A 16962-nucleotide genomic window follows, 5' to 3' on the forward strand; every position below is an offset into this window, starting at 1 on the left:
CTCTGCCTACTTGTGATCTCTGTCAAACTAATAAATAAAATCTTTGGGGGGAAAAGAAAAAGAACATGGGATAGTTTGACCAGAGTCTGTATCCAGTTTTCCAGAATGGCTGAGGCATGAAACAGGAGCCCAGGTCCAAATTGGGATGCCAGCTTCGTTGGCTGGCTCTCTCTTAGGCCCTATAACTCTAGGGGAAGAGGTAAGGCTACACTAGCAGATCATTTCCCACATAAATAAGTAGGGCAGTCCTTAGAACAGCTAGGGAGGAGGTGGGATGTTCACTTACTGCCCACATAGACCTTTCCACACACAGACTTCTAGTGACCTCTGACACAGTTGTTCTGAAAAATAGCTCACGGGTGTTACATTGGCTGTGGAGTTCCCGAGTTCTCACATCCCTGCTCTTCAAGGTAGTGGTCATCAGCCTGGGGGTCTGACGGTGCTGGTTCCCAGGGAACAGTTTGCAAAGGGAACAGTGCCAATTTTATTCTCCCTGAAGAGGTAGGAAATGTGTCCTAAAGGTCTCCTAGATTTAACCACAGAAGGACCGAGGGAAATGGGGGCAAAAGGTCCTACAAGTAAGAATTTAGAGCCACTTGTCCCAAACATCACTGATTTTTCATTGAGTTGCCTATTACTTAGATGTTCGGTTGATTTTACAACATCTGAGGGTGATGAGTACATAAAAGCATTTTTGAGGTGTATCTGCGAGGCTTGTGTAGTGGGAATAATTTACCACTAATAAGAAGTAGCTAAAGACTATAAAACTTGTCACCTGCAGCCTGCTTTGCAGCTGTGTACTGTGTGTTTAATAAAAGCCTTAAATTAACTCTACCTGACACGAAAATGACTGAGCTGGGTTTGGTTGATGTTGGAGAGAATGTAAAAATAAAATGATGAGCTAGCTCAGAAGATGGAATTTATAATAGATTTTTATTTAATTGAGGTATAATTAGCAGGCAGGGAAATGCACACACCTTAAGTGTGAAGTTTATAATTTTTTTTTTTTAAGATTTTTATTTATTTGACAGAGATCACAGGTAGTCAGAGAGGCAGGCAGGAAGAGAGAGGAGGAAGCAGGCTCCCTGCTGAGCAGAGAGCCTGATGCGGGGCTCGATCCCAGGACCCTGGGATCATGACCTGAGCCAAAGGCAGGGGCTTTAAGCCACTGAGCCACCCAGAGTAATTCTTAACAAATATGCGTGACTGCGTGTTTCCCCCTTCCCACGACTGTTCTGATTCTCTTACCAAGGTTAGTTTTGTCTGGAGAGCAGGTAATTCTTTTTAAATGGAAAAAATGGAAAAGACCAACATTAGCTACCTGACCTCCACAAGGCTCTGTGACTTTTTTCTTTTTTCTTTTTTTTTTTTTTTGCCCAACCATGTCATAATTAACTGAACACTTTGATTGATTGGGTGCCATCGTTGACATCTGTGAACTGGGACTCTCGGCTGCTCTAACCTTGAAGCAGTTGAAATGGATATGCCTTTGGGTGCAGGCAGGGGACGCCGGCCAGGACGGTAGAAGCCTTCCCATGGTGATGTCCTGGTTTTTCACTGCCGGCAGGTCTCTCTGAACGTCTTCTTTGGAAAGCCTGGCCCCTGGTTTGAAGACTGTGAGCTGGACGGTGACAAGAACTCCATATTCCACGACATCGATGGCTCCGTGACAGGCTACAAGGATGCTTATGTGGGAAGAATGGACAACTACCTGATCCGCCACCCAAGCTGCGTGAACATTACCAAATGGAACGCGGTGGTCTGCAGCGGGAACTACGCCCAGGTGAGCCGTTGTGCACTGTGATGCCTGAACTCCGACCCCGTTGCCGACAGCATCTCTTCTGGGAGGAGGGCTCTCTTGCTCTGCAGTGTCATTGATCCTTTCCAAAGGATGATTTTTCTTTAGGAAAAAAAGAAAAAAAAAATTCATAAGGGATCGGGGACTCATATAATTTTATTTCAAGTTCTCCTCCTTCAGAGCAATTCAACAAGTGGGTCCAAGAGTGGTAGGATGATTTGCCTTTGGTTAAATATGCTCGGGATACAGTTGGGGTGAGAACCTATACTTCCTAAGTCTTAGGCTGGGTTTTCTTGCCATGCTGCCGCTGTGCTCACTGAAAGGGGGATTTATTCTTGGCTTTGAGGGTCATTATCTCTGCTAAATTAGAGAATTAGGCAGGGGGGGATAAAGATTGGAGGAAGTTTTCTGGCTTAATTTTAAAGGAGTATTAGCTTCTTTGTTGTGGGATTTTTTATTCCCATAAGGAAAAAAAAATATGTTATTCTTGCCTGAGTTCTGGGGAAAACAAGGGAAAAAATGGAGAATTAACTATAATAGAGAAGAAAAGAATGTAGTTTGAAATGTAGTTTCTTTTTCCTTTCCTCTTACTCTTAATCAGAATTGCCTGCTAAAACTAAGTTAACCTCGGATGCTGTAAAAATTCTAGAATTAACATAAAACAAAACCAAAAAGCTTTTAGCTCTTTTCTGTAGCTACAGTTTAGTTGAATTTCATGGGTGTGTGTCTGAGAGTGGTATGTACTCACCAGTGAAATAGAAAATTATTATAAATGTGCCCGTCAACCCTTTGGATTTCAAATGTATTTGAGAATGTGAATCTAATCCTCCTGTCTTACAAGGCAGAGTAGTAATTCAATTTTTATTGGAGGACGAAGAAAGAAGTAAGTCATCTAATGCTTCCTAGGAGGTTCTAGGAATGGTAGGACCACAAGTCAGAAATTTTCTCCTGAGAATTTGAGATCTGGGCTGGGAGCCCAGATCTCCAGCCATTTGCTGTTACTTAGATAATGTTTAGACTGTATGTTTTTCAGTAAAAGGTAGAAACAAAATAAGACTGTATGTTTTTAGGCAAAAAGGTAGAAGCACCTGGATCTCAAGACGGAATAATAATTGTTCGGCTATTTGTGAATATATTTTAGCTCTTTGCTAACGCAAGGGTTCAAGGGGCTCAGGAAGAAAGGTGAAAACGTAAGGCGAATTTAAGTTACAGGGGCGCCTGGGTGACTCAGTCGGTGCAGTGTCCCAGGGTCCTGGGATCGAGTCCCGTTACCGGATTTCCTGCTCAGTGGGGAGTCTGCTTCTCCCTTTGCCTCTGCTGCTTCCCTTGTTTGTGCTCTCTCTTTCTCCCTCTCTCTCTCAAATAAATAAATAAAATCTTGCAAAAAAAAAAAAAGTTACATGTGTCACTTCCCGTCCTTCCTAGATTTGGAAGAAGGCAGGAGATTGATTTTGATATGTCTATTACATATATCCTATTGTATATAATCTTTTTTTTAATGTTATAACCTAGTTCTAAAATTATACTGTTATTTTAATGTATATTTGAAATTATACATTCTATATTTGTCTAATCTATATAATAAGTATAGGTTAAATATAAACATTTTTAAAAATAAGTATATTATGTTTGTGTAGTAACTATAATATAATATATAGTACATAAATAAACACGAAATAAATATATACTAAATAAATATAAATATTTTTATAACAAATTTTTATACTTTTTATTTTAATAATATATTATGATTTTTATAGAAAATACTGTTATAATTTTTACAATACATACTAAATAAGTATAAAATACTAAGTCAATATATACTAAATAAATATATATAAATGAAGACCATTGGTAGTCTCAAACGATATGTTTCCTATTGTTATTTTAAATCTTCAAGGGGTGTCGTAAAGAAGAGTGTTACTATACTGAACTAGTCAGACATGACTGAGATTTGGGAGCGTTTCTGGCTCACAGGTTGTATGCGTGAGGAATCAATATGGACAGAACCATAGAACTGACAGGAAGAAAAATAGAGAACTCTTGTGGATTAAATTCTGTTTCCAGCAAACGTTTTAATCCTCCTGGAGAGTTCCGTTATGGGATAGTGATTTGTTTTAGGAAATCGTCCTGAGGTGTGTTCTTTGGAGGATGTCTTTGGAGAAGGTTTCGTTTTGGCCCAGCGAGGGGCACAGCCACTGGAATGAATTCAGGATTTTTAAATTTGTCTCTGTTGAATGTATTTTTTTCCAGTTTTTGCAAAGTGCTTTATAGCTTTTATTTTATTTATTTATTTTTGAATGGGTGAAAAATGACTTCTTGGGCTGATGTAGGTCATGGAAAATTGAAAGCCAAAGCTCTAAGATATTTCAGTTTTCCATCTCTTGTTTTAGAGGAAAGGCTTTCAGATTGACTGGTGGGTATCAGTTTTCACATTAATTTACGGATTCTTTGTATGTGTGTTCTTCAGACTGAGGTATTTCTTTGACAAGCTGTGTAAGCCACAGAGGTTTTATATTCTGATGAATAAGCCGGCCTGTGGCGGAGGAACGGATGATGAGGGTCTTGGCTAGCGGAATGCTTGGTCTGTTTTTACCATTGCCGCTTAAGTCGGCTTCGTTTTAAGTATAACTTAGGATGAAGTTGGCTACTATTCATTGAGTCTGGCTTAGGTCACAGAACCTCTATTCTGGAAGGAGGGACTCTGAGCTTTGCGCTGGAAAATGTTTGTTTAGGTTATCTGAGCTTTGGTCCTCTGCTCTTTAATTCTTTTTTTAAAAAATTCATTAAGTTTTAATTTTTTTGCAAGATTTTTATTTATTTGAAAGAGAGCATGAGTGGGGGGGGGGGGAGAGGGAGAAGCAGGCTTCCCACTGAGCAGGGAGCCCTACATGGCACTGGATCCCAGGACCCCGAGACCGTGACCCGAGCCACCCAGGTGCCCCTTACGTTTTTAATTTTATTTCCAGTTTAGTTAACGTAGAGTGTTCAGTTAGTCTTAGGTGTGTGAGGTAGTGATTCAACAATTCTACACGTGGCTCAGTGCTCATCATGGTTCACTGTGCTCCTGAATCCCCAGTCCCTATTACGCCTGGCTCGCCCTGCCCCCCACCTCCCCTCCGGGGACTACCAGCACATTCTCTGTGGTTAAGAGTCTTCTCCCCTTTACTTCTTGATTGCTTTCCGAAGGTTTACGTGCAGACGTGGAGCACCCAGAATCTGACTATGACCATCGCGCGAGATGAGTACCCCTCCTACCCTATGGTGCTCCGGGGCATTAACCAGAAGGCTGCCTTTCCTCAGTACCAGCCGGTGATCATGCTGGAGAAGGGCTACACCATCCACTGGAACGGGCCGGCGCCGAGGACTGCTTTTCTCTACCTCATAAACTTCAACAAGTACGTCTCCATTACCGTGACTTCCCATAGTGGAGCCAGGCGTCATTTCCTGGGGACAGACCAGACCGTATTGCTCTCGGAGCAGGGCAGGAATGCCAGTTTTCACGTACTTCGTTCTTAGGTGGAGGCTGTATCTGTCTTGTTGACACAATGAAGCAGTTTCACAGATTGACAGGACCCAATCATGTTAAAAACATTTCTCTTTTGTCTGTGGTTGAGCTGTTGTGGGCAGCCTCACAAGAGGTTTTACTACAGCCTGCCGAATGCTCTAATTGAGGGGCCAAAGTTGGGTAGGACGTTCCAGCGGAGCTCTTGGTTATCTAGAAAGTGCAAAGATGTTTGAGGCCCACTTTAGACCTGACAGAAGAGAGAGGCGTGACTGACAACTAACATCAGCTACAGGCAGAGGGGAAAGAGCCAGACGTGAATCCCAGGCGCCCACCACCCCTGCCGGAAGGCATCTTTCTGTCCCTTCTGGATTTCAGTTGTCCGTCCTAATAACATTACTTCCAATCAAAGGCTCTGTTTTTCCATCAACGTATGCAAATGTTTTCTGTGTGCCCGCTGACCCAAAGATGAGCGAGAAAAGTTCTTGCCTTTCAGGAGCTCCTGTTGTCCAGGTAGAAAAAATTTTAAGTGCGTTGACAACCCAGTGCTATTTTTAGTGGACACGGGATAGAGCAGAAATGCTGTCTACCGGGGCCCACCAGGGCCCGGCCGGGCTGCCCAGAGGAAGTGATACCGAGGGCTCAGTCTTGGTAGAAAAGCAGTGCCGTTGAGAACGGGCTGGCTCTGCTCAGGGACGGATGGATTCAGTGCGATGGGAGCATGGGGTGTGTCAGGGCAAGTGACAGATGACCCTGGCAAGGAGGCATGGGACTATTTTGAGAGGCAGAGGTGACCAGTCTAGTTGCGTGTGATGGTGACCCCGGGGGAGTCCAGGAGACTACTTGGATAGGTGTTGGAAAAATTGAAATGGCCTATCTTAAAACATCCACTTGAAAAAAAAAAAAGAAAAGAAAAGAAAACAAAAAAACACCCACTTGAAATGAACAGGGGTGGGCCTATAATGTGTAGGACTTCAGCTCTGTGTAGGTCACTTCCAGGGGTCTGTGACATATCAGCGGATGGCCCTTCTTCTGAGATGTTAGGGCCCCAGCACCTGCTCTAAAGCAGACCATGACTGTTTCCCCCTAACACTTGCTGCTGTTTCTCTGTGCCTTTGCTGGAGAATCACACCCCTGCCTACGGAGTCAGCCCCAGGCAAAAATCCCAGGACTCATCACTGACGCCTCTTTTCTTCGTCCCAACCCGTCAGCGACCAGAGCCTGTCGGTCGCATCTCCTTAGTGCTGTGCGAGTCTCTCCGCTTCTGCCCACACTGCTCGCGGCTGAGTTCAGACCATTGTCGTCTCTCGCCTGGATCCTACGTGATCTCCCCGCCTCCGGTCCTTAGTTCACACTGTGTCCAGGGTGAGGTCTCTAAAAGCCTATCCTGTGTGGCCAGTCTCCGGAGTGAGCTGCGCAGAAGGCAGTGAAAGAAACAGCGACGGTCAGAGGGGACCACGGGGAAAGTCAGAGTGACCAGGAATGGGAAGACTGGTAACCGGCAGCGTGTGAATTTGATGTGAGAGATTACAACCAAAGGATACGCAGGGTTCTGTGGGGATCCCGTGTAACTTCTGAACAAGCACCGAGCGGGAAAAGATCTTTTAGAGTAAAAATCTTTTAAAGTGAAACAAGGCCGAACCCAGAAGTTTCAAAAATCTGCATGGGCTTTTGAAGTTCAGTCAGACTTTCCTAGCCTAAGTAGCTCAAAGTGTATAAAAATTACATCTTGGGCAGAGGCAGGAGGAAGAGATGGACGGTTTTTTCCCCAAAATTTGATGTGATGATAGAACAGTCATAGGTTTTGTCATAGTGTCATGTCTACGAATAATACTTTAAAAATGGTAAGAGCTGTGCTTATTCACTAAACAAAATAAGGAAGATAGAGAAAAATATAAAGAAAATGGAAATAACCTATAATTCTTCTAATCAGAGTGAGGCGTTATAAATGTAGTATTCTCCCCTCTCTCCATCTCGGTTTTTTTTTTTTTAAAGATTTTATTCATTTATTTGACAGACAGAGATCACAAGTAAGCAGAGAGGCAGGCAGAGAGAGAGGGCGAAGTGGGCTCCCTGCTAAGCAGAGAGCCCGATGCGGGGCTCGATCCCAGGACCCTGAGACCATGACCTGAGCCGAAGGCAGAAGCTTTAACCCACAGAGCCACCGAGGCACCCGTCCACCCTTGTGTTTTTGGAGCATATAAATATACCAGAATTTACTTGACTGCTCTCTTTCTCCATGAGCATGTACCTTCTTTTCTTCTGCCAGCCCCTCGACACATCCTTTATGCTATTATAAATGATACAGCATAGAGCATCTTTCCTGGTCTATGTTCCTAATTATTCTTTAATGGGATTACTGGTAAAACCTGTATGAATAATTTTAAGGCCTCGTTACATATTATTTTTAAAAATTCGTTGGAAGAGTGGTGGTAATTGTAGAACCCTGTGAATGTACTTAATGCCACTGAACTGTGGAGTTAAAAATGGATAAAAAGATAAATTTTTGGTTATGTATATTTTACCACGACTTACAAAATGCCCTCAAACAGCAAATGATTTAATGGTTTCCGGAAAGTGTTGATTTTATATCTAAAAACAGGATATTACCTAAGGAAAAAAAAAAAAAAAACACAGCAATTTGGTAATATGCATCGAAAGGTTTAAAAGCACATATGCCTTTATAGCCAAAAGTTTTACCACTAAGTATTTATCCTAATGCAATCATAAAAGAAAAAAAAATATTTATGAACCAAAAAAATTCTTTGGAGGGGCATCTGGCTGGCTCAGAAGGTTGGAGCATGCAACTCCTGATCTCAGGATTGTGAGTTTGAGCCCCACTTTGGGTGTAGGGATTACTTATAAATAAATAAAATAAATAAAAATAGGGGCGCCTGGGTGGCTCAGTGGGTTAAAGTCTCTGCCTTTGGCTCAGAGATCACAAGTAGGCAGAGGCAGACAGAGAGAAGGGGAAGTAGGCTCCCTGCTGAGCAGAGAGCCTGATGCGGGACCGATCCCAGGACCCCGGGTTCACGACCTGAGCGGAAGGCAGAGGCTTTAGCCCACTGATCCACCCAGGCATCCCCACAGCAGAAATTTAAGGCAGAGAAGAATCACGGCTGAAATGTACAAATGCTATAGTACTTAAAATACGCAGACTCAAGTGTGGATTCGTTGTTTTATTGTCTCTCCTTTATAGGAATGACTGGATTCGAGTTGGCCTCTGCTATCCATCAAACACAAGTTTTCAGGTCACCTTCGGCTTTTTACAGCGCCGTAACGGCTCGTTATCCAGAATGGAGGAGTACGAGCCCGTGCACTCGCTGGAAGAGCTGCAGCGGAAGCAGTCGGAGCGGAAATTCTATTTTGACTCCACCACGGGGTAATTGGGCGCAACCAGTGAAAGAGAATTATTGCTATTTTTCTTTAATGGTGAAATTACTATTCTTCAGCCTAACTAAGAATAGGTTGGGATAGGACGGCTGTTTAGAAACGCAGCCGATGTGGGTAATTCTCTGCTCATCACTATTAGAGGTTTAGAGACGTAGAATGACTCGTAATTACAGTTGGCAGCAGGTATCGGATGAAGATGTTTGCCGTATACCTATTAAGGCAATTTGGAGAGGAAAATTACCCTTGTCAATAAAGAACCAGTAGGCCCAATTGAAAATTAAACTAATTTTTTTTTCTATGGAAACTCTTAAGATGATTACTTACGTGGGCTAGAGTTCATATTTCAGGGAGAGCTCGTTTTTTTCTTCCTTTAAGGTGATCTCTCAAGTTGACCTTGAGTTTAAAAAAACAACCAACACCAAACCACTGTGTAACCATGGCATGTCTGCTTTCAACTTTCTCTAGGCTGCGTCTTTCCACTTTTTAATTCTAATCCTGTTCACCCGGGGTCCTGTTGGCTTTGTCTGCCTTTATCCAGTTACAGTCTCTCAGCCTTTGGGTTATGGTAGGCTCGATCTCCTGTACTCTTCCAGCAAGTAGCATGCTCCTTGAGCGTCCATCCCTGAAGCTGACATTCCCATCACGTATGCCATCGTCTGGGTGCCATAACGATGCTCATGTGACGAAGAGCCATTTCTTAGGCAAATTCGCTGTCCGCTGAATCAAGGACGTGGGCTTGTAAAGCAAGTCCTTAGCGAACTAGAGGTTTAAATGCTGCGATTCCTGTAGTGGGGTTTTCAGGGTGCTTTCTGAGGTCACCCAAAAGCTCAGCCTGGGATGCCCAGTGACATCCCAAGAGGATGACACTGGGGCTAACTCCTGAGGAATGAGTAGGAGGAGATGGAAAAAGAGAGGGGTCAGGTATCCCCAGGAGCAGCGCGGAGAGGTGCATGGAGGCATGGAAGAACACGGCATGGCATGTTTGGGGGAACGATGAAAGTTCAGAATGGGGAGACGGGGGCGTGAGGTGGGGGTTCTGTTAAATGGCTTGTTAGTTTTCGAAGAAGATGCCCCTCATTTGCCTTCCAGGGCTCCCCCCAGCAGCCCGTGTGACCTGCTGAAGTCTTTTCTTATCATAATTGTCGCTGATTTTCAGTTCTTAGTAAGACTTAAGACAACCTACTGGGACTTTTATTCTGCAGATGACAGAACTTCCACAGTCCCTGTTGATTTTCCACAGAAATAAGTGGAACACCCCAATTTGTGAGGATGGTCTGGAGATCACAAATGATGAATGATTAACTGGGAAATATTTTTTTTTTTTCCATTCTGGTATTTTTAGAATCCCTCAGCCTTCGAGGTTCTAATTGTTTTTAATTCTATTCCTTTTGTCGATTTTTAATTGTATTCATTTTTTAAAATTTTAAATTAAAAAAAAATTTTTTTAATTGTGTGTCAAAAGGCCCAAGCCTAATTAGGTCCCTTTCATTCCTGACAGATGTATGTTAAAAGTGTTGATGTTAGGACAATGGCTGATTTTTTTACCTCATAACTGCAACTTTTCGTTGTTCACTGACTTCGTATTAAAATATGAATTCGTGATCTCCAGTAATCAATCACATTGGATCAGATGCTTTACAGTCTTGACTTCCTTTGGTTCAGAAAGACTAGGTTTGCTGACAGATGTTGGACTGTTGCCTGGAAGTTACTTTTCCATCCATCTTGGCAGCAGGAGGATAATTCCAAGTGGGCGGGGACGGTTCCTTTCCCTTGATTTTGGCCGAAGTACAGACAGAAGGACCTCAGGCCCATCTGCTCTTGGTAAACATCACAGGAATTGATGGGAGACCGTAGCAAGCATGTCACAGTTGCTGTTTTTATTTATTTCGAATTTATGCCTTAAACTGAAATGATTAATAACCCCCCCCCAAAAAAAACACACACTAATTTACGAAATCATAAACTCAATATAAGACTAAAATTTTCCAAGGAAGTTTGAACCAAACCAAAGTCCATCCTCCTAAATTACCTATTGAAGTAATTCACTGCAGGAATGAACTTTGGTATGTTCCAGAATGACTGAATCGGGTTATCAAAATATCTCCTGAAAGTAGTGTTGCATTTTGCATTTGACTTAGGGCCCTGGAAGGATAGAAAGGAAGGAGAATCGACTTTATTAGTTTTGTAATTTATTTTCTTTTAAGGAAAAGTTACTTTATTAGAGGAACAGCCTTCTGGGCCATGAGCCAGTGGGAGGCATTTCCGTGAGTTTGTGAGAGGCCGGCTAACATCCCGTGGACCGGTTTGTGTTCTCAGGTTGCTGTTTTTGTATCTCAAAGCCAAAAGCCACAGGGATGGCCACAGTTACTGTTCATCTCAGGGATGCGAAAGAGTCAAGATCCAGGCAGCGACGGACTCAAAAGATACCAGTAACTGCATGGCCAGAGCGTATCCCCAGTATTCCAGGAAGCCGTCGGCCCTCAAGCGTATGCCTTCCATGCTCACCAGGCTCTGTCAAGACTGCGGGACCCGCCAGGTAGATCAGGGAGAAGACTGGGCTGTGGGTGGGAGGAAGAACCGAAAGCAGTGTTCTGTTTTGGTTTTTGTTTGTTTCTTTATTTTGGCAATAGGCACGTTTTTCTTGGGAACATGTGTCTTGCCAAGTTATAAGTACTGCGGGATTTCTCCTGAATTTTGGCCCATTCTAGAATGCCGTAAGCCTAAGAAGTAAACTAGTCCAAATTTGTAATAGAAATATCTGACCCCTGAGATACAGCAGTTTACTGGGGATGGCTGTGGATTTTCTGGTCCTTGTTTTCTTTCCCCCTCAGGTGTGATTCTGTTAAAATATTGCTATTGGGTTTACATGTCCGTGATGTAGAAAAGTACTTTCTTTTATTGAGAACTATAAAATTTCTCTTCCAAAAATGCAGCTGCTATATGGGGCACCTGGGTGGCTCAGTCGGTTGAGTGTCTGACTTCTGATTTTGGCTGAGGTCCTGATCTCAGGGCTGTGAGATCCAGCCCCATGTTGGGCTCTGCGCTAAGCAGGGAACCAGCTTGAGATTCTCTCTCCCTCTGCCTCTGCCCTTCCCCCACCAAAATAAATAAATCTTAAAAAAATGGAGACACCTGGGTGGCTCAGTTGGTTAAGCAGCTGCCTTCGGCTCAGGTCATGATCCCAGCGTCCTGGGATCAAGTCCCACATCGGGCTCTGTGTTCCGTGGGGAGCCTGCTTCTCCCTCTGCCACTCTGTTTGCCTGTGCTCGCTCTCTCTGACAAATAAATAAATAAAATCTTCAAAAAAAAAAAAATGCAGCTCCTTTTGAAAATTGCCCCCCCTTAAGGTGGAAAGCTACTGTTAATTTTGAAGCATTTGCTATTACATTTACTTGTAATTAAAATTACAAACTAACTTTGGCTAGAAGCAAAATTCTTTTCCTTCTTAATTACAAGGCTTCCCTCTGGATCTTAAGAACATGTGGCAATGAAAGTAAATCCAAAATAATGAGGTCAGACTGGGCATGGGTTTTCAGAGGAGGTCAGACCAGCTCCAAGTAAAAAAGAAGTATAGAGTTGATATTGCTCTAATTAATATTTAAGTTTTGCACAACAAATATAGGTTACGGAAAATGGTTCTCAAAGTGTAGTCCCAGATCAACACATCAGCATCACCTGGGAACTTACATGATATTAGAATCCTTGGTCCTGCCCTAGTCCTGCTGAATCAGAAATGTTTTTCCTTTGTTTTTGCCTGTGGGTGACGGTAAGAAGCAGAAAGAGGAACATGGATTTATTCTTCCTGTTATCATATATGAATATTTTTTCAGTGGCAACTCACTATCCACAGTTTCAATCTTTCATATCCTTGTCCCACTTCTATTCTCCACCTCAAATAAAACCAGCCCATCAACCCACCCACCAACCAAGCATCAGCCACCAACTCATCAACCAACCCACCAACCAGACCACCTACCAACCAACCAGCTAGCCAACCAACTCACCAACCCGCCAACCAACTCACCAACCCACCCACCAACCAAGCCAGCCATGTACATGAAGAAGTTTCTATAGATCCTTGCTCGTCCCATGTAATATGTTGACTGTCAAAGTGATATTTTATTTATTTTTTATTTTATTTTCATTTTTATTTTCTTGGGGGAAGGGATGGGGGGAGAGGATGAGAGAGAAGAATCTCAAGCAGACTACCTCCTGAGCATGGAGCCTGACACAGGGCTCAGTCTCACAGCCCTTGAGATTATGACCTGAGCTGCAATCAAGAGTCAGATGCTTAACTGACTTAGCCACCCAGGTGCCCCTAAAGTGATACTTTTAGATAATCTTAGTGGGGAAGTAAATTCTTTAGCCTAATTCTCAAGCTGAATTTGTTAAAAGTCCTTCACTACAGAAAAGATTATATAATTTATTAAAGCAATCACAACATGGTAATTTATAAAAATAATTATCATTGGAAATATCCTAAGCCTATCTAAATGGTTCCATACATTAATGTTTAGCACTCCTAGTTTTTTTTGTGTGTGTGCTTAAAACATTGTTTAGAATTTATTTTTTATGTTTTATTTTTTTTAAAGACTTGATTTATTTATTTGACAGAGATCACAAGTAGGCTGAGATGCAGGCAGAGAGAGAGGAGGAAGCAGGCTCCCTGCTGAGCAGAGAGCCCGATGTGGGGCTCAATCCCAGGAACCTGAGATCATGACCCGAGCCGAAGGCAGAGGCTTAACCCACTGAACCACCCAGGCGCCCCTAGAATTTATTTTTTAAAAATGTATCGATTACTGACTTGGTGCAATTGCAAATACTTGAAGCATTTGGAAACCTCACTTTTACTTGGAAATTTGAAGGGATTAATTTGTTTTGCATATCAATATCAAATCAAATATCAAAAAGAAACACATGTTCATGAGGAGTAAGTAGGAAAATTCATGCAGACTTTTGACTCTAAACCTAAGCTTCTTTTTGTTTAAAAAGGTTTTATTTATTTATTTGACAGACAGAGATCACAAGAGGCAGAGAGGCAGGCAGAGAGAGAGAGAGGTAGGGGGAAGCAGGCTCCCCACTGAGCAGAGAGCCTGATGCAGGGCTTGATCCCAGGACCCTGAGACCATGACCTGAGCCAAAGGCAGAGGCTTTAACCCACTAAGCCACCCAGGCGCCTCTCTACACTGGAGCTTCTAAACGTTGAGTATCATGACGATTGTTTGCCCTTGGAATGAAGTCTTCAACACGCATTCATAAGGAATATATACTTGAAGTGCTAAACTGTGTGAGAGTTCGGCCTGCTTTTAATTGAGAGGAAGGCTTTTAGGGAGGAGGTGCAAGGTGGGATTTGGAGGCTGGGAGTGATTTCAAGGAGTGGAGGGAAACAAGGAAGGGCATTCTGGGGGGAGGGAACAGCATCTGCAAAGGCCAAGTGGCGGGAAAGGAGATAAAGCACGTGTGGGAAAGCGAGGTTGCTCTGGTGCCTGCAGAAGGCGATAGAACAGCGGGATTAGGGGCCCGGATGTAGCGGGTAGCTTGATTTATGGGACACAGCGCAAGTCAGGTCAGGACGTTAGCTTAGTGATGCACCACCGGCTGAAAGGTTTTGAAGTATAATCCTTGTCACCTTTACTTTTCTTAGTTCTGGAGTGACTGGGTCCCAGTTTAAGATAACTGGTCTGAAAAGGACAAAGATCTAAGCGAGAAGCACATTACGTAGTCACTTGCAGAATTGATTTCCTGAACAAGATTTCAATTATTTGAGACTGGGATTATTCCAGAAAATGAGGAACATACCCTTCTTGAGTTAAATCCGGATCCAAAGAGGGAATTCCAGGCCATTCAGTCTGTACAAAAAGTTCACTGGGGGGAAAAAAACCCCCAGCACCATTGGATTTCATATAATTGAGTTGATTTTGAGGCCCCTTTGAAGGAAGATGTGGTTGACGGAAATGGAATTTCTTCCCTGTTTAGGTGGTGTTTACCAGTGATCCTCATAAAAGCTACCTCCCCGTGCAGTTCCATTCACCCAGTAAAGCAGAGACCCAGCGTGGAGACCTGACTATTATCTCTGTAAGTACGGTTGGCCCATCCCCTGCCTCAGCTTCTCACTGTTGTGTTTCGTCGGGTGACATGAATTCTCTCTGGCAACAGGCACTGGGTGGCGAGCAATGTGGTCGAGCTACAAATACCTCCTAAACGTTCGCGTTTTTACACACGTTAAACATATCAAGTCTTTTTTCTCTCTAGATCGTGTTTATGGATGACTTCGAGTGAATGTTGAAAGTGGTTCACGGAGTGCTAGTCCTCTCTTTAGGCGGGTTTATGAAAGTGTAGGCCTGAGGCTCCTTGGCAACACGTAGAATGTGGGCGAAGAGCCCGGCTAGCCAGGGGTGACCTGCTCTTGGCATGAAGTCTGTTCCAAATCAGGTTGACCCGAGTGCCACTGTCTAAGGAGCTCTCGGCAGGGCAGGTATCTAACCACCTAACAGATATCTAGCCGGGCCTGATCCCAGTCTCATGCGGTGTCTTGATTTATTTACTTATTTAAAAATTTAATTTTAATTTTAAGTTTTTCAAAGATTTTGTTTATTTATTTAAGAGTGGGGGGAGAGAGCACAAGCAGGAGGAGTGACAGAGGGCGAGAGGGAGAAAGAAGCAGGGACCCTGATGCGGGGCTAATCCCAGGACTCGGGTCATGACCTGAGCCGAAGACAGAGGCTTAATCCACTGAACCACCCAGGCGCTCCTCATGTGGTCTCTCTAAAGAGCTCATTTTTTTCTTTTTTTTGGTAACTGAGGTATAACTGACCTACAGTATGACATTAGTTTCAGGCATTCCACATAGCGATTTGACATCTGTGTATGTTATGAAATGCTCACGGTGGTAAGTGTAGTTACCACCTGTCACCACACAAAGTTACTACAATACTATTGACTCTCTTCCCTATGCTGTACTTTTCCTTCCTGTGACTTACACATTTTATAACTGGAAAAGTCCACCTCTTTTTTTTTTTTTTTAAAGATTTTATTTATTTATTTGACAGCGGGAGAGAGATCACAAGCAGGCAGAGAGGCAGGCAGAGAGAGAGGGGGAAGCAGGCTCCCTACTGAGCAGAGAGCCCGATGCAGGGCTCGATCCCAGGACCCTGAGATCATGACCTGAGCTGAAGGCAGAGGCTTAACCCACTGAGCCACCCAGGTGCCCCAAGTCTTTACCTCTTAATCCTACACCCGTTTGACCCATCCTCTAACCACAGGAGCTCAGTTTTTTAAAGTGGTGGGCAAAACAGCCACAAATCCATATGTATGCAGACAAAATTGCATCTTACTCGTTTTCTTTCCTTTCCCAGTTTCTTTTATTGTGTTAAAATATACATAACATCGAATTCATTATCTTACCCATTTTTATTTATTTATTTGACGGAGAGAGATCCCAAATAGGCAGAGAGGCAGGCAGAGAGAGAGAGAGAGAGGGAAGCAGGCTCCCCGCTGAGCAGAGAGCCCGATGCGGGACTTGTTCCCAGGACCCTGAGATCATGACCTGAACTGAAGGCAGCGGCTTAACCCACTGAGCCACCCAGGCGCCCCTGTCTTACCCATTTTTAAGTGTATAGTTCAGTGGCGTGAAGTACATTCAGATGGTGTGCAAGCATCACCATCATCCGTCTCCAGGACTGAGCTCTGAATCAGGAACTTCTTAACAACCTTGAAGAATATCCCTGCGTGGGGGGAGGGGAGGGTGAAATGGTGTGTTACTCATCAACAGGCATGTAGTTTCAGGTGGGTAAGATGAATAAGGTCTCCAGGTCTGCTCTACCCCATTGTCCCTGTAGTCTGTAATTATGTATCGTACAGTTAAAATTGGTTAAGTGGATGGATCTCGTGACTTCACATACACAAAATTTAAAATAAATAAATAGAGACTATCCCTATTTAAATGGAGCTCAAAGATTTTCTAACTATATATTTATGCCTGTTGCCCTCTGTTAGCAGCAGTTCATTTTGTAGTATGTTCATGATGTAGCGTTTTTTTGTTTTTTTGTTTTTTTAATTTTATTTATTATTTGACAGACAGAGATCACAAGTAGGCAGAGAGGCAGGCAGAGAGAGGAGGAAGCAGGCTCCCTGCTGAGCAGAGAGCCTGATTCGGGGCTCGATCCCAAAACCCTGAGATCATGACCGGAGCTGAAGGCAGAGGCTTAACCCACTGCCACCCAGGTGCCCCCATGATGTAGGTTTTTTCTGGCATAAAACTTGTTAG

The 16962-nt window shown here is 43.4% G+C and overlaps 1 protein-coding gene across 4 annotated transcripts in view; it reads left to right on the top strand.

The window, feature by feature from the left end:
* The window catches only part of CEMIP2 (cell migration inducing hyaluronidase 2), an 81379-nt gene that overhangs the window by 56997 nt on the left and 7420 nt on the right, over positions 1-16962 (top strand). For 2 of the 4 annotated variants that reach the window (XM_032306755.1, XM_032306756.1), the window contains exons 17-22: positions 1568-1783; positions 4988-5196; positions 8503-8685; positions 11013-11232; positions 14673-14771; positions 15754-15757. In XM_032306755.1, coding sequence (XP_032162646.1) covers positions 1568-1783; positions 4988-5196; positions 8503-8685; positions 11013-11232; positions 14673-14771; positions 15754-15757 — 931 coding nt within the window. Of the gene's footprint in view, positions 1-1567; positions 1784-4987; positions 5197-8502; positions 8686-11012; positions 11233-14672; positions 14772-15753; positions 15758-16772; positions 16781-16962 lie in introns of all 4 variants that reach the window. The other 2 variants (XM_032306758.1, XM_032306754.1) reach the window with 2 other exon arrangements.

The sequence above is a fragment of the Mustela erminea genome, chromosome 12 (genome assembly GCF_009829155.1).
Source record: "Mustela erminea isolate mMusErm1 chromosome 12, mMusErm1.Pri, whole genome shotgun sequence".
Taxonomy (NCBI): Eukaryota; Metazoa; Chordata; class Mammalia; order Carnivora; family Mustelidae; genus Mustela; species Mustela erminea.